The 18,478-nt window shown below is 39.7% G+C and overlaps 1 protein-coding gene across 1 annotated transcript in view; it reads left to right on the top strand.

Annotated features, from left to right (window-relative positions):
* The first annotated feature begins 654 nt into the window (after positions 1–654).
* SSPN (sarcospan) overlaps positions 655–18,478 on the top strand; it is a 47,296-nt gene continuing 29,472 nt past the window's right edge. The window contains exon 1 of the mRNA XM_066354124.1: positions 655–1,182. Within this exon, the coding sequence (XP_066210221.1) occupies positions 907–1,182 (276 nt within the window). The 5' untranslated portion in view covers positions 655–906. The remainder of the gene's footprint in view (positions 1,183–18,478) is intronic.

Genomic DNA, 18,478 nt, shown 5'->3' with positions numbered 1-18,478 from the left:
CATTTGCTCTCGGTGCTACTGAGAAGTATGTGGGAATGCAAATAGTCAGTTTTATCGATTAGTTCTGTGACTTTGGTCAGGGACCAAATTCTATCTTGAACATCCTTATACTGTTGCACACTGTAGGTGCTTTTAAAATATCTTAAACGGAGACTGAGTCAAACTGCCATAGTCCTAGGTGCAAAATAATCCCCAAGGCACTGATGTAGAGATCAGTGAAGACTGGCTGGGGACTCCAGAGCTTTTAAAAACAAATATATGAGTGAGTTCACAAATAGCCCAGCATCTCTCTATAAACACTTATTTCAAAAACAAATACCTCAATGGGAAAAACGCCTTTGTCAGTCAGATTGCAGGATTTAAAAAGAAAGAGAAGAACCTATTCCTTTGTTGGAAAATAAACGTTTTTGTTTCTGGAAACAACTTCACAGCTTGGCTCCTAGCAATGCCTATTTTGGATTAAACTGTCCATTAATTAAACTGAAATGATTTAAACATTCATCACCTTGCATTGCGCCTCTTAGAAAACATAAACAAAACCTAAAAACACCTGGGGTTTGGAGCTGGGACAACAGATAACCTCTTCCCCGCCCCCAAGCAGCCAGCCTGTCAAACTGCGCAGGATTTAAGAGGACAAGCGACCCACGCCAGCTCCCACGGGCGACTGGCAAACCTTGCTTGTGGGCCCAGCAGGCGCTGCGTCCCGGCGCGTTGGCAGTTGGCGACCCCCCTCGGCTACCCCTCTGCTGAGGGCTCCCTGTGGCCTTTGGAGGCTCCGCGAGTCGGCTCCAAATGTTTTCCATATTTGTTCAGCCTCCGTAATTCGAATACCAGGGCAGGCTCTGTCCGCCCAGCGCCGCGCTCGGGGCCCAGCGCGCCGTACACGCACCCACCCACGCAGCCGCCATGGGCAAGGACAAGCAGCCCCGCGGCCAACGCAGGCAGGGGGGGCTGCCGGCCACGGGCGCCGCCGGGCCCGACGACATGGAGCCGAAGAAGGGCAAGGGGGCCCCGGAGGAGTACGGGGAGGAGGCCCGGACGTGCTGCGGCTGCCGGTTCCCGCTGCTGCTCGCCCTGCTGCAGTTGGCCTTGGGCATCGCCGTGACCGTGGTGGGCTTTCTCATGGCGAGCATCAGCTCCTCCCTGCTAGTCAGGGACACTCCATTTTGGGCTGGGATCATTGTAAGCATCAAGTCTGTTTTGCCTATGCGCGTTTGCCGAGCAGGAATGCAAAGCCGCATGGTCGAGTCACAACTAACCCAGCTGCATGCATGCGCCCTTCCCCAGCTCCACTCTAACTCGCGCTCTGCTCGGTCACCGATGCCTGCCGCACTTGGCTTGCCCGGGCGCCCGGTGGGCGCCGGACGACTCGCGCCCCCTCTCCTGCTTGTAGCTCCCAACGCCTCCAGTGAGCCTGACTCTGCAGCTGGGGAGGCCAGGCAGAGGCTGCTGATTTTGGTCAAACAGCACATTCACTTTGGCTCTTTTCTTACCGTAGTCCTGGACCCCACCCCTGTCCGTCAATAAGTAACGAACAGTGAAGTAGTTCATTTTAGAATAAGTATGTTAGGAAAAATCCTGTACTTGGAGTTGCCCCATTGGGTAGTAGTAATTTATTCTTCACATTTGAGGTTCCATTAGTAAGATTTACAAAATAATGGCAGAAAGCAGGAAAGGGGAATACAGCAAGCACAACCTTAATCTGCTGGAGTTTCAAGTGGGATGAACCCAGGGCTCTAGCTGTGGCAGAAGTTTTTTGGGGACTCTCCTAATAGATGTACTGTTCTAAGCAGAACACTGCTCCGCTGTTGTGAGGGTTGAGACCCACAGCGTACTTGGCGTAATTAAATAAATTCTTTGATATGAAATGGGTGCTGATTATTGAGTACCTACTGTGTGCCTGTCCTGCTAGAGACCATATATATTTTTTTCTTTTTTTTTCTAATTCTCATATCAACCTTATGGGATAGTTCTTACTCCATTTCTTAAATGAGAGAATGGAGGGCAAACTCACTCAGGGTCATGAGTTGGCAAAGTTGGCCAATCAGCAAGTTGATTCTTTTTTTGCACTGGACAACATCTGCCATTTTCCTCATTAAGCCACACTGCCACCACATTTGGTTCGTATTTTAGTATATACTTTTTTTTTTTTTTTTTTTGCCTGTAGAGTCTGATTTATTTTTAAAGGCTTCTTGCATAATACGGGCCTGGTATTATGAAAAATGTCTTACATTGATTAACAGGGCATTTTTGTACAGAATGTAGTTTTAACATTATGTTATATATAGTGCCTTGTGATTTACTAAAATCTCATTAATCCATGAAACAACACTTTCAGGTGGGAACTAGTTTTCCTCTTTGGACATTAAGAGAAGTTACATGGCATTCTCAGGGCCCAGATATTAAAAGTGGCCGAGTCAGGCGAGAACCACACTTTTGGCTCTAGTCTCACATTGCATCATCACTGCTGTTACTGACCACAAGGGCTATAACTCATAAGCAACCCTCAAAATAATTTTGTATGAGGGCAGATATTAAAAACTCCTGATTAATATGCATCAAGGTAGGTATTTCCTAATTAAGATTATTTGACTCACAAAATCTTGCAGAGTAATTTAAAACTTTTAATTTGTGTACTAAGAATTGCCACAAAATTATCATGATTGGAGTTTTCTAAATCAAGTGATTTTAAAAATAGCTTTTAACTAAGATATATACTGGGTATTTTAGTCACCCCAATGACTGTCAGAATACTAAAGGGGAAAAAAAGTCTGTCCTTTATGGCTGGGTGAATTAAAAGGAAAAAAGGAATGAAACTCCTTTGTTCGATGGTTTTGAATATTATTTGTGAATGTGTTTTCCTATCTTTTCTTTATTTCAACTTGTAAAAGCCCAGTATCAAACAGCAAATTAGATGGGAAAAAAATTTTGTCTTAATGTGTAAGGGATGGCAATACAAATCATGCAACTCTGAAATTTCGAGAGCTCCTATTAGGAGCATCACATGGGTGCTCCCTGGGTGTGGTACACAGAGTTTTGTCTGTAGGCAGGTCTTTCTTCTCTCCAGTTTTCTAGTTTATAATGTCGGATCTACTTGATGTTTGTTTGTAGTGATATCTGTAGTGGTATTTATAATCTTGTTTTCTTTAGAAAACTTGGAGTATATTTGTAGAGCGGAGTGGTTAATGGAGACGCTCTGTGAGGAGCCAGGCCAGGACAAATTCTCATCCCAGCTGGGCCAACGCTGCAGGCAGTGTGACGCTCACCGTGCCTGTTGTCCTCACCTCACTGTCTGTGGTTGTTCTTCCGAGCTTTCAGGAATGGGAAAAGGCAGAGAGGCAGGATGGTGACGGGCAGAAGCATAAACACTGCACCTGTGTTCCAGCCCCAGCTCGGCCATTATTCCCTGAGTAACTGTGGGCAAGTTACTTAACCTCTCTAGGTTTCCATTTGGTCGTGATGGATGATAATAATAATTCCTACCTCTTAGGGTTGTCCTGAGGATTAAATGAATTAAGACATGTTCCGATACTTAGAACAGTGCTCACTAATGGTAACTATTCAGTGAGTTAGCTCTTTTTAGCAGTTAGTGAAGCAATCACTGGTAGTGGCACTCTTCAAATTAGAAGTGGCTCTATTTTATCTCTAGTCTTGCAGAACAGTCATTTTGGACTGGCTACATTTCCCAGACATGTTTGAATCCTGGAAGGGATATCAATTGGCCATCTCACCTTTTCTGTTCTTAACCAAGTTACTATGAATAATCTTACCATTATTAGGTTAGTCCAGTACTCTCTGAATCTATCTGGATGTTTATACAAATTAACTTGAAGGAAAGGGGTCCCCTCGGGGTCATTTTCTCTAGTGATATTGGGTGATTCTGGTCTCCTATATCCCTCAGGGAATACTGGAAAGTTTGCCCTGTTGCAGAGCCCTGTGAGACCAAAGCAGTACAGGTCGGTAATCCATGAGGCTGAGGCAGAGTCACACCCGCTTCCAGAATTTAGGCTGAATTTAAGCAGGGTCCCCAGACAGATGCACTTACCCCATTAGCAGCTTTGCATGCTTACCTAGTGTTACTCATTCATTCTACAAGGGTTCCCATTACCTTGGGACTTGGGCATTGCCAATCCCATAATTGAATGTTGGTGTATGGATACATCTACTGAGGTGACTTCTTGTCAACAAGTGTTTGGGTGACTTATTGAATATTCAGTGAACTTCTGGTTACAGATTGAAAAAACCCTTGCTGATCTATGATCAGAGAGTTATGTCCAGTGAAACTTTTGGAAAACAAATAGGTTATTTCTTGCCCATCCATAATAATGACTTCCTCATATAAGAGAAATGACTGAAGTATTTTTACTTCAGTTACAAAAGGTTCCTGTAAAGGAAAAAAAAAAAGAATGGAGGTAATATGGACACTACTTAACTTGTCAAAATGCCATTCTCTCAAAATTCTTTACAAATGGTTTAAGGGTTGTAAGTCACACCAGAATGACAATACAAAGTGAAACAGGGTCTTTGAAGATAAACTTGTCTAGGGGTAGGGGATCCTAAGCAGTGCAAGTTTGCTTTGCATTTTGTTCTATCAGTGGCTTGAGTAGCTGGGTCAAAAAGGCATGTAAGGTTGCTCATCATTCCAGAATTCTTACTGATGAAAAATGAGTATGGATTGAAGGAATCTAAGAACTTTGGGCCTTTACTTACTTCTTACTCAAATGAATATGATTTTGGTTGAGGTGAAGTACCACATATTTTAACTTTGGCTTACTTTTCTTTATTTCATAACATATATTGGGAGTATCCACCATGTTAGGCGTTGGTCTAAAAATAATGAAATTATATGCCAGGAGGATATTTCCAGAGATAGTGATGGACATGTGCCCTTACCATATCTGACAGTAATGAATATGTGTACTTCCGATTAGAAAACTTAACCTACACAAGTATTTTTAAAGCCCATTTACCTTTCAAAGCATTTCCCTTACAGGGATATGTTTGCTTTGGCACCTACCTCTACTCTGAAGTCAATTTAAGAGCAGACTCTTGTCTTGCCTCTCATCCCAAATGAGGATGCTTAATATTTAGTCGTTAGTCTCTTGGCCCTTACAGGTAATATTCCCATGGAAAATAGCATTTCTTTGCCTTATTGTGGTTTTTAGCTTTCCTCATTCTCTTTCCATTATTCCCATACCCCACCCAAGTGGGATAAAATCCTGATATATATATACCACATTAATCACATTAGAAAGTTTAAAGAAAGGGCTTAAAAGGAAGGGAAGAATGTTTCTTTTTCTTAATATTATTCATAAAATTCATCATATGAATCTGTCAAAATTAAGAGTCTTGTCAAGAATTTGAATAACGGTTTTCACATGTTAACTTACACTAAGGAATTCAAAATGCAGGTTTATTCCAATTTTTAAAATCTATTTTTAATTTGACTACATGGAAGGAAAAATTGGTAGTTATTTGTTTTAAAACAGAATATACCCCAAAATTTACAATTAGATATATAACATATAGCAAGTAGTTAGAACAGATATTGTTATTATCCTTAATTTATAAGTAGAGAAACTAAGATGTATGATTTAGCTAAATTATTTGATTATGGTTATGAAAAGAAACTAGAAGTGAGGAAGGTTTGGCATTGGGGTTTTGGATAGACCCTAAAACATGTCAAGAAGCTAAAAATGGTATCAATTTTCTACTATAGGTGTGTTGACATTTGAGAAATTTAATCTGGAATTATTTTTTTAGGAATACATTATATAGTAATACACTACATTTTATATTGGGACTTTAACATGCTTCTAAAATCTAATGTTGCAATGGGGTACCTCTGGGAAATAATTTTTATTATAGCCTGTCACAGGATTGTTAGGAATTGAAAGATGATAATTACATGGCCTAACTCAATTTATTGTAATAAATAATGGTAGGAAAATTATCTTATACATGCACTCTTAGTAAGTATAAATGGAATGCAATTGAATTAATTGGGCAAAAATTACATTTAAAAAGTATATGAAAATGAAAGGGAATATTTAAAAATTTTGGTAACATATTTCCTGAAAGAATATTCAGAATACAGAATAAGGACTAAGGAAGGTTAAACTTGAACAAAATCATTTGATTCTTAGAATATTAGGAGAAATGTATTTTCCACCTTATGACTAGCCTCATACTAAGCCAGTCACACAAAGGCTTAGGAAAATACTTAAAAAGGAAGAGTTTATCCTTGAATCTTCTTTCTCAGCTCAAAATAGAGAAGAGAAGGGGCCAGTCCTGATATTTTCAATCCAGTAGTGTGGCTATATTCGACTCAGAAAGTCGATCTCTTTTGACATGTCAGTCATCATTTGGTTTTATAATACATCATAGAAATACCAGTGTATAGAATGTACAGGTAATCCCATAAAAAATAGAGAAATTTATTCTCTTTCAGTATTTTAGATGTCCATGGGCTATTGTGTATCTCCTGACACATAACCTCAAAAAGTGTGGAATTGAACTCTATTTTTTCTATACTTGTTATTATCAGAGCTTCTGTTTGAACTTGTGAAAAACATTTTAAAACTATGGTTTGCAGACAAATTTAAGTTGATTGGTAACATTTAAAAGAACTACAAGGGAATAATAAGAAATGTTTTGCGTTCCTAGGTTCCAGAAATATTCAGAATACATTAGATTAGCACTATGGAGATGCGTAGTTTATGTTATAAAATGCCTGCAGGATTTAAAAAAAAGAGGAAAGAGAGATTTTTTACTTATTTTACCTTCTGCTAGTTAGAATAAATTAGGACAATTTAGGATTGATGTAACTGAATGCTGAATGTCTTAAAGGGAGCAGTGGCAAAGGCTTTCTTAATATTTGGTCTAACAGTTTCATAGATTACCAATATGATATCCACTTTGAATTTCTTCTGAGGAAATGGATGTTTTCTAGGCTTTTTCTTGCCTTTAGCCTTATCTGTGACACTTCTCTGAAGGGTATTCTTTAACTGGGTCCACTTGCCTGTGTTGTACACTGCAGTGCTAGCATCAGCGTTAGAGGTTATACAAAAAGGTGTGTGAAGAGTTCAGTTGCATACTTCCACGCGGCTGGAGAACAGGAATGGAATTTCATCATTAAAGTTTAATTAGATATCAATTCACTGCAAAATACAGTTCATTTTTAGGGCCCAGATCCTGACAAACTAGAGAAATGCTGATCAAGAGAGCCCATCAGAATCTATAGCTGGTTGGGACCTCATGATATTGTATTTTAACCCTGTAGTTTTTACTTGTGAATATTCAAGGCCAGTTTTATCACAGTGAGTACAGAAGTTTTATCACAGTGAGTACTATCAGAATAGTATAAAAGCTATTCTTTTTTTAAAGAAGGATGTTGGCAATGGTATTTAAATCACAAACTATGTAATAGCTTTTATCAGAGGCACATCTTTCAAATGGTTTCGATGCCGCCTCAGATCTCAGTGTATAGTTATAAAATTTGGCAGGAGTAACTGTCAGATGCCTGAGCAAGGGAGCTCACTCAATCTCCCTGGTTGATTTTAAAATTCATATATGTATACCTACACATATGGCAATAACAAAAATGCTTTTCTTTCTTTCTTGCTCTGTTCCAGCATGGTCAGGTGCTGGTGAAGGACCCCTTCTTGGCTTGCAGAGGGCCATTGTCTCATTGGGCACTCACTTAGCCTTTCAACCATGCATGTGCTTTGAGAAAGGGAGAGAACTCTCTTCTTTCAATGAGGCCACCAATCCCATCAGATTAGGATCTGATCCTTATGACTTCTTAAATTACCTCTTAAAAGCTCATCTCCAAATTCAGCCATTTAGGAGGTTAGGGCTTAAACATATGCATTTGAGGGGGGGGGCACAATTCAGTCCATGGCACTTTGAATGAGGGTTATAACTTCATACATCCTCCTCCATGGTTCTTTTTTTTTTTTTTTTTTTTGTACTTTTCTGAAGTGAGAAGCAGAGAAGCAGAGAGATAGACTCCCACATGCACCAACCAGGATCTACCTGGCATGCCCACCAGGGGGATGATGCTCTGCCCATCTGGGGTATTGCTCCATTGCAACTGGAGCCATTCTAGCATATGAGGTGGAGGCCATGGAGCCATCCACAGCACCGGGGCCAACTTTGCTCCCCTGGAGCCTTGGCTGTGGGAGGGGAAGGAAGAGATAGAGAGGAAGGAGGGGGGAAGGATGGAGAAGCAGATGGGTGCTTCTCCTGTGGGTATTCTGGCCAGGAATTGAACCCAGGATTTCCACACGCCGGGCTGACACTCTACTGCTGAGCCTACCAGCCAGGGCCCCCCCTCCATGGTTCTTAAGCTCATTCATCCACTTATTTACAAAGGCTCCATGGTTTTTATGAAGCCACTGGAAGCCTGAATGTTTCTGGCGAGAAGTCTGAGCCAGTAAGCAGGCACCTGATTGTGCGATGTAGTGATGTGGCTCTGTGCTCACACCAGAAGTGAGACATATGGAGGAGGTTGTGTTTACTGCATTTATGGATTGCTGCTTTTGTCAAATTTCTGTAAAAATAAAACGGTGAATTCAGCTAGTGAAAACAAGTCTAAGGGACAGCACTTAGGCATTTCATTTGTTGCATTAGCTCTTTAAGACTTAGGAACCACCATTAGTAAATCTCTGCCTTCCTTTACCACTCCAAGAGTGGCTTGCTGTCGGGGTCTAGCTAGATGACACACACCTTGGCTCCTGAGGCAAAGAAATAAGTGTGGTTGGCTCAGATTGAGGGATGCTTACATTTTCAGCAATTCAAGGAGCCCTCTGTCCTCTGAGGAGCCGTGATTTCATGTATAGTGTTTTTAGAACTCAAGGGAAGCCACCTCTCAGGTCTTCTTTATAATATGCAGCCACTGTTTTTGGTTTTGGTTTTTGTTTTTGTTTTTTTTAATTTACTTTCTGAAGCTGGAAACAGGGAGAGACAGTCAGACAGACTCCCGCATGCGCCAGACCGGGATCCACCCGGCACGCCCACCATGGGGCGACGCTCTGCCCACCAGGGGGCGATGCTCTGCCCATCCTGGGCATCGCCATGTTGCGACCAGAGCCACTCTAGCGCCTGAGGCAGAGGCCACAGAGCCATCCCCAGCGCCCGGGCCATCTTTGCTCCAATGGAGCCTTGGCTGCGGGAGGGGAAGAGAGAGACAGAGAAGAAAGCGCGGTGGAGGGGTGGAGAAGCAAGTGGGCGCTTCTCCTGTGTGCCCTGGCAGGGAATCGAACCCGGGTCCTCCGCATGCTAGGCCAACGCTCTACCGCTGAGCCAACCGGCCAGGGCTGTTTTTGTTTTTGATGATTCTGAAAATGAGAGTCATACTCTTGGTTTTGTGGAATGGGTTAGAATAAACCTCTGGGGTGTTCCCACTTTAGTCCTCTGGCTATAACATCGTGTAGTGGGAGACTGCATCTCCTTGGAAGCTAACCCCTTTGACAGGCTTTCAAGGGCTACTGATAGGATCCTGCTTACAAATTCCCAACTGGGCTTTGCTTTGCTCTATCAAGTGCTCCGCAAACCCAAACCATTTCAGAAGGAAAGAAAAGAGAAGACAGACTAGACCTGTCCAATATGCCTCTTTAAAAACTGGTCCAACCCCAGTTCTAAAATGGGTAGCATACAAAGGCATGGCATTCCACAGTCACCCTGTAATATCTGTGGTTTGATTTTTGAGCTTGTTTAATGGACATATCCTCTGCCTAACAGTCATGAGTGTCTTTTAGGGCTGTGCTTCCTGGGTGCTGGCAAATGTCCACATGAGTGGACATTAGAAAGCACAGGACTTGTTCATAAATAAGCATTCTCAAGTTCTGCTGAAGAAGTTCTTTTGGAGCCCACTTCTGTTGTGGCAGAGATAAGCAGGTTCCCCACCTGGCTGGGAGTGCTGGGGAGCAGCGAGGCTGCGAGGAGGCTTGTGGATGCTGTTTTAGTGGCATCTCACTCAGCTCTTGTTTTGAAGCTGTTTGTGTCAGCAGTCATTGTAATGAGCCACAAAAACCCCCTTTAAGAGAGGTCACTGTCAAGGCCTCTTGCGGGTGGAAGGTAGTGGCAAGTGACAAGAAAAGAGGAATTGCGACTATGTTAGCCCCGACTCTGACTAGGGAGAGAATTTTTGCTTTATTACGGGGGGGGGGCGGGGGAGGCATTAAGACAAAAGGGAACGCTTTCCAGCTCCTTCTACAGTATCAGGTGTGGCACGCACCGCAGGCTATTAGGCGCAGGCTGAGCTTTATCTCACATTTAGCTGTGCCAGGAAAGCGAGGAAGGAAGCCTTTCCAAGATAAGGGGAACAGCGTTTCAGTCTTGATGGTTTTGTTGGAGGGCGGAAGGTCCTGCTCAATTAGGGAGGACACAGCAGGACGATCCCCATCCCGGGAAAGGGTGGGGCAGCCGAGGCAGTGAAGGGGCAGACCAGGACTCGCGCGGTGCACACATTATAATCAATGAAAGGCATTACTCCGTGACTGCGTGCAGCTCCAAGACAGAGCGGGACCATTTCGGTTTACACGTTTGGTTCAATAAGTTTATTTCTGAACCAGAGGGATCAAACTCATGCAGGTTGATCAAACTCATGTCTCATAATTTTTCGGTGAACAAGTTGTTTGGGATGCCTATTAAAGGGTTTTGATCGGAGTTAAGAGCTTCGAGAGGGAATACAGTTTTAACAGTGATCATAGGGTGACCGTAGCTATTGTGTTACAGAACCCTCAATAAATAATTCTCATCCAGTCACCAAATCTTGTGCGTCACAAATTTTTCCACCTTGAGACCTCCCTGAAGCCTCGTTCCCCTTTTCCCTGTCCTCACACACACATCACAAAAAGCTCAGTGTCCAGCTAACCCGTGTTGCCATGGAAAGAAGAGGAGAGACGTTGGAGAGGCTGCAGGCTGCTTGGGGACACTGACCTCCTCATGTCGAAAAGGAAAAAACACTTTTCAAAGGAGAAATAATATTATATATTCCTTAACGTTCCATTATATCCTGTTTTTTTTCCCCCTTTTTCTTTTTGTAAAAAGTACTCTCAATTAGAAAGCCACTTGATAATATTTTTTAAAGGCTGACCAGGATGGTTCTGTCATTTATACTCCTATTATAATGTTACATAATTGAATGTACGTATATCGATTTACTGTATAACTGCTATATACTGTACTATTTCATACATTTTTATTTATTGTACTATTTCAGATATATGTACCAGGAGTATTAATATAGAATTATCTCTGCAGTCATTTCTAAAGAGGAACCTAATTTGAGAACCTACTTAATTATGGCTAAGTAACAAAATCCAGCCTATAACTATACCCTTGGAGTAGAATAAATCCACATTTATATGAGTCCTTTCCCTCCGAGGGACTTGAAAAATCCAAAAGTGAAATAAACTTTAGGAGCAGTTATATGCCTCCTGTTGATTCAGGAGACACGCAGGAAGACAATCTTTGTTTCTCCGATGCTCTTTGGAAATGGGTTATTTTGAGAAAGAGGTATGTGTAGAACTTATTGATGATTCATTTCTGAGAAGTCACCATGAGAGTGAGTTTGGTGATTGATAAGAAATACAGTGTGTCCGTAAAGTCATGGTGCACTTTTGACCGGTCACAGGAAAGCAACAAAAGAGATAGAAATGTGAAATCTGCACCAAATAAAAGGAAAATTCTCCCAGTTTCATACCTATTCAGTGCAGTTCGATGTGGACTCACACACAGAGTTTTTAGGGCTCCTTAGGTAGCTATCCTGTATAGCCTCTACAGACTCATCACTGACTGATGGCCTACCAGAACGGGGTTTCTCCACCAAACTGCCAGTTTCCTTCAACTGCTTATCCCAACGAATAATCTTATTCATATGTGGTGGCGCTTTGTTAAAAACGCGCCGATATTCACGTTGCACTTTGGTCACGGATTCGAATTTAGCAAGCCACAGAACACACTGAACTTTCCTCTGTACCGTCCACATCTCGACTGGCATGGCCGTGGGCTGCTCCGCTGTATACACAGTGTTACGTCATCATCTGCGCATGCGCGCATGCTGCCACATCATCCTACAGAAACTGGGAGGGTTTTCCTTTTATTTGGTGCAGATTTCACATTTCTGTCGTCCTTTGTTGCTTTCCTGTGACCGGTCAAAAGTGTACCATGACTTTATGGACACACTGTAGAAGACAACCCTGTAAAAGGAAGATACTTACTAGTAAGACAAAAACTTTTCACTGTTTAAGCAGTTTCCCTTTGTCTTTACCTATGTCAGTCCAGTGTCCCCAGGAGCCCAGTGTCTGGGAGAAGACACACACCTACACTTAACTACACACAGTTTATAACAACAAGTGCAAAAGTGGTGCCCTAAAGAAAATAGCACAATGGAGGATGTAATTAATCTTGTCTGGAGAGGATCAGAAAAGGGGAGCAGTATTGAAATTGTAGGAGGGGCTACAGCATTGGAATAAAACAAATATGGTTGGACTCCCGGGTTTACCAATTTGTAGCTATTTTCAAAAATTTTTGGTTATGGTTTTTATGTTTATTGTGTGTGTGAATAAATATGGGAAATTCTATTATTTTTAATTATGAAAGTTTCTAAGTCTATAATAAGCTATACAGAGAATAAGAAAACAACCTCTCACTTATACACTTGTTTGACAAGTAATATTTTGTCACAATTTTTTTTTAAAGAAAACATTACATCAAAGTTGCCTGTTTCCTTTCTCAATCACATTGTTCTATCCTACCCTCCTTCTCTGGAGGTAGCTACTATCCTGGATTTGGTATTTATCATGCCTGTGCACATTTCCATACTTTTTGATATATATTCATAGCCAATAACTGATACAATTTTATATGTTTTAAATTGCATATAAATAATAGCATAATAAAATAATAATAGCATAATATTTTTCCTCAACATTGTTTTAAAGATTTATTCATAGTAGTACATAAATACCATTCACTCATTTTTGCTATACTATACTTCATTATAGAAATATAGGTTTATATAGCAATTAATTTATTCTCTTGATGAAAATTTAGGTTGTATTCAAAGATTTTTTTTTTCTTTTGCAACTACAAACAGTTTTGCAGTGAACATTCTGTTCCATGGCTCCCTGTGCACATATTTCAAAGTTTCTTTAGGGTATATTTCTAAGATTTTATTATTGCATAATGAGTGATAGACAGTTTCAACTTGCTAGATTTTGATAAATCAGTACAACAATGTGGTGCTAATCTACACTCCCACCAATAATAAATCAGAGATCTCACCAATCTATATACTTGCCAACATTTGTAATGTCAATTTTAATTTTTGCCTATTTTATTTGTGTGCAATGATGCCTTATTTTAATTTATGCTTTTTATTACTACTCAGATTGAACATATTTTATATGTTTATTGGCCATTTTATTGTTGTCTGCCATTTATTCAACAAATATTTTCTATCAGATGTTTATATCATTGATTTATAAGATTTGTTGTCTTTGTTACCTAACTTTTGTGGTTTGGGGTACTGCAAATATCTTCTCTTAGTTGGTACCATGTCTTTTACTTTTTGTTTATGGTGCTTTTGTTGTGAAAAAGATTTAATTTTAATGTACTTATATTTATTAACCTTTTTCTGGTATGTGCTTTGATATGTTTTAAAATAATCTCTCCCCACTCCAAGGTCATAAAATATTTTCTATATCATTTTCTAAAAGTGTTGACAGTTTTTGCTTTTGTTCTTATATTTTTAATCTAAGTGGACTAATTTTTGGCATCTGATGTGAGGTAGTGTCCGTATTTTGTTTATTTTTCTTAAGGACTGTTAATTGTTTTAGTATCATTTAATAATAAATCAGTCCTTTATATACTGAACTGCTATGTCCATTTATCATCTGTCACATTTGCATATTAGATTTGAGGATTGTGTCTGTGATTCTCTTTAATGTAATCGTTTTGTCTATCATTGTGCTAATATCATGTTGTCTAACAATACACAAAAGTTGATAACCCCATTTTCTCATTACCCAGCTTCAGTAATTGTTAACTTATGATCAATCTTGCTTCACTTATATTGTTCTATGCTCCATCTGTACTTCTACACTACACACTGCATTATTTTTAAAATAAATCCCAGATATTGTATCATTTTATCCATAAATATTTAACTATGTAAATCAAAAGATGAAGACTAAAAATAATCAAAGTACCAATCACACCTAACAAGTTAACAGTTTCTTAATAGGACCAAATCAGTGTTGAAATATCCATGAATAACTCATGAATATTTCTTCATAGTGTGTCAAAATCAACATCTCAATAAGATCTATAAACTACAAATGGTTCCTATATTTTTTACATCTTCTTTACTCAGAGATTTACCCTTTCCTCTCCCTCTTGCTCCCCTACAAGTTATTTGTAGAAAAAAGCCAGTGATTCCTCCTACCCCCAGGATTGCTTTCATGTTACTATTTATTTTCTCATCTGAAGAGATTCCAAGACCATTCTAGTAGTAGAGAACCCTCCAACTCTTCATCCCACCCTCAGCTGAGACAGAACAACTTTCTGGATGATGTTCAGTGCTAGTGGGTTAATTATTTTGTAGTTGTGTAAGGGTGTAACCATATGAAGGGCTTATTTTGGGGTTGTGGCCGTTTGGCTCAGTGGTAGAGTGTTAGCCTGGCATGTGGATGTCCCAGGTTCCATTACAGTCAGGGCACACAGGAGAAGTGCCCATCTGCTTCTCCACCCCTCCACCTCTTGCTTCTCTTTTTCTCTCTCTTCCCTTACTGCAGTCATGGCTCGATTAGAGCGAGTTGGCCCTGGGAGCTGAGAATGGCTCCATGGCCTCAACCTTAGGTGCTAAGAAGAGCTCGGTTGCTGAGCAATGCAGCAATGCCACAGATGGGCAGAGCATCACCCCCTTGTGGGCTTGCCAAGTGAATTCCGGTCAGGGTGCATGCGGGAGTCTGTCTCTCCTGCTTCCCCTCCTCTCACTGAATAAACAAAAAATAAAATAAAATTAAATTATAAAAAAAGAAAATGAAGGGCCTACCTTTATGCCATGGTCCTAGCTCTATCACTTCACCTATAGAGGCCCAGAGAATTTTAAAGTGTTTTATAAAAAGAAGGGTTTCACATCATTTAGTCCTTAACATTATGCAGAAATAACATTTCTTTTTTTTTTTTTTTTTTTTTTTTACAGGAACAGAGAGAGAGAGAGAGATTGATAGGGACAGACAGACAGGAATGAAGAGAGATGAGAAGCATCAATCATCAGTTTTTCGTTGTGACACCTTAGTTGTTCATTGATTGCTTTCTTGTATGTGCCTTGACCGCGGGTCTTCGGCAGACTGAGTAACCCCTTGCTCAAGCCAGCAACCTTAGGTCCAAGCTGGCAAGCTTTATGCTCAAGCCAGATGAGCCTGCGCTCAAGCTGGTGACCTCGGGGTCTTGAACCTGGGTCCTCCACATCCCAGTCCAACACTCTATCCACTGCGCCACTGCCTGGTCAGGCAGAAATAATACTTTTTGATGCTTTAAAAAAAATCTTTAAATCAACTTGCAAGTTTCTTTTATTTATTTTTTTTAATTTTATATATTTTTTATTGATTTTAATTTATTGTGTTAACATAGATTCAAGTATCCCACTGAGTACATCCCCCAACCCCATGTTCCCCTCAACATAACCTTTGCCCCCCCACCCCCTACGCACTCCCCCCTTCCCTCCAGGATTTGCTTTTCTGCTCTCTATAACACTGTGTTATGTATATATAATTTCACTAATCTCTTTCCCTTCTCTGATCCCATCCTCTCATCCCTGTTTCCTCTGTCTGCTTTCCCTCTGGTTCCTTTGATCCCACCTCTGCCTCTATTCTGTTCCTCAGTTCACATTGTTCATTGGATTCCTCAAATGAGTGAGGTCATATGATATTTTTCTTCCTCTGCCTAGCTTATTTCACTTAACATAATAGTTTCCAGGTCCATCTATGTTGTTGCTAAGGTAAGATTTTCTTCTTTTTTATGGCCCCATAGCATTCCATTGTGTATATGTACCACTGCTTTTTAATCCGCTCGTCCATTGACGGACACTTGGGCTGTTTCCAGATCTTGGCTATGGTAAACAATGCTGCCACAAACATGGGGGTGCATTTCTTTTTGAATCAGTGATTTGGTGTTCTTAGGATATATTCTTAAAAGTGGGATGGCTGGGTCAAAAGGCAGTTCGATTTTTAATTTTTTGAGGAATCTCCTTACTGTTTTCCACAGTGGCTGCACCAGTCTGCATTCCCACCAGCAGTGCAGAAGGGTTCGCGTTTCTCCACACCCTCACCAGCACTTATTCTGTGTTGTTTTGTTAATGAGCACCATACTGAATGGTATGAGGTGGTATCTCATTGTGGTTTAATTTGCATTTCTCTGATGATTATTGATGTTGAGCATTTTTTCATATGCCTATTGGTCATCTGTATGTCCTCTTTGGAGAAGTGTCTATTCATTCTTTTGCCCATTTTTTATTTGGGTTGTTTATCTTCCTGGTATTGAGTTTTAAAAGTTCTTTATAAATTTTTTTTATTAACTCCTTATCAGATGTATAGTTGAATATGTTCTCCCATGGTGTGGTTTGTATTTTTATTTTGTTTATATTGTCTTTAGCTATGCAAAAGCTTTTTAGTTTACTATATTCCCATTTGTTCATCCTGTCCTTTATTTCACTTGCCCGTGGAGATAAATCAGCAAATATATCGCTGCGAGAGATGTAGGAGAGCTTACTGCCTATGTTTTCTTCTAAGATGCTTATGGTTTCACAACTTACATTTAAGTCTTTTATCCATTTTGAGTTTATTTTTGTAAATGGTATAAGTTGGTGGTCTAGTTTCACTTTTTTGCAGGTAGCTGTCCAATTTTCCCAACACCATTTGTTAAAAAAACTGTCTTTACTCCATTGTATGCTCTTACCTCCTTTGTCAAATTATCAATTGTCCATAAAGGTATGGATTTATTTTTGGGTACTCTGTTCTGTTCCATTGATCTATATGCTTGTTCTTATGCCAGTACCAAGCTGTTTTGAGTACAATGGCCTTGTAGTATAACTTGATATCAGGAAGTGTGATACCTCCCACTTTATTCTTCCTTTTCAAGATTGCTGAGGCTATTTGTGTTCTTTTTTGATTCCATATATTTGGAATATGTGTTCTATATCTTTGAAGTATGTCATTGGTATTTTATTTATAAATTGATTTGGGTAATATAGACATTTTAATGATGTTTACTCTTTTTATCCATGAACACGGTATATGCTTCCACTTGTTTGTATCTTCCTTGATTTGTTTTATCAATGTTTTATAATTTTCCAAGTACAAGTCTTTAACCTCCTTAGTTAAACTTACTCCTAGGTACTTTATTTTTTTTGTTACAATAGTAAAGGGGATTTTTTTCTTAATTTCTCTTTCAGAGAGTTTATTGTTGGTATATAAAAATGTCTCTGATTTCTGAATATTAATTTTATATCCTATCACCTTGCTGAATTCATTTATCAGTTCCAGTAGTTTTTTGACTGACACTTCAGAGTTTTCTATGCACAGTATCATATCATCAGCAAATAATGATAGTTTTACTACTTTTTTTCCAATTTGGATGCCTTTTATTTCTTCTTCTTGTCTGTTCCTGTGGCTAGGACTTCCAGAACTATATTGAATAAGAATGGTGACAGGGGAACCCCAGCCTTGTACCTGATTTTAAGGGGATTGTTTTTAACTTCTGTCCATTGAGTATGATGTTGGCTGTGGGTCTATTATAGATGGCCTATATCATGTTGAGGTATGTTCCCTGTATTCCCACTTTGCTGAGAGTTTTGATCATAAATGGGTGCTGGGTTTTATCAAATGCTTTTTCTGCATCTACTGATATTATCATATGATATTTCTCCTTTCTTTTGTTTATGTGCTGAATCACATTGATTGATTTGTGAATATTGTATCATCCTTGCCTCCCCAGAATAAATCCCACTTGATCATGATGTATGATTTTTTTCATGTATTGCTGGATCTGGTTTGATAATATTTTGTTGAGAACTTTAGCATCTAAATTCATCAAGGATATTGGCCTATAATTTTCTTTCTTTGTATTGTCTTTGTCTGGTTTTGGAATCCGAATTACTCTCACCTCATAAAAGGAGCTTGGAAGTCTTTCCTCCTCTTGAATTTTTAAAAATAGCTTGAGAAGGATAGGAGTTAGTTCTTCTTTGAATATTTGGTAGAATTCATCTGTGAAGCTATCTGGCCCAGGGCTTTTGTTTGTTGGAAGTTTTTTTATAACTGTTTTGATATTATTTGTTGTAATCAGTCTGTTTAGGTTTTCTGATTCTTCCAGATTGATTTTTGAAAGATTATATGTTTTGAGGAATTTGTCCATTTCACCTAGGTTGTCTAATTTTTTGGCATACAGTTTTTCATAGTATTTTCTTACT

The sequence above is a fragment of the Saccopteryx leptura genome, chromosome 1 (genome assembly GCF_036850995.1).
Source record: "Saccopteryx leptura isolate mSacLep1 chromosome 1, mSacLep1_pri_phased_curated, whole genome shotgun sequence".
NCBI classification, from domain to species: Eukaryota; Metazoa; Chordata; class Mammalia; order Chiroptera; family Emballonuridae; genus Saccopteryx; species Saccopteryx leptura.
The sequence above is the reverse complement of the archived record's forward strand: the minus strand, read 5'-3'. Positions and strand labels throughout refer to the sequence as shown.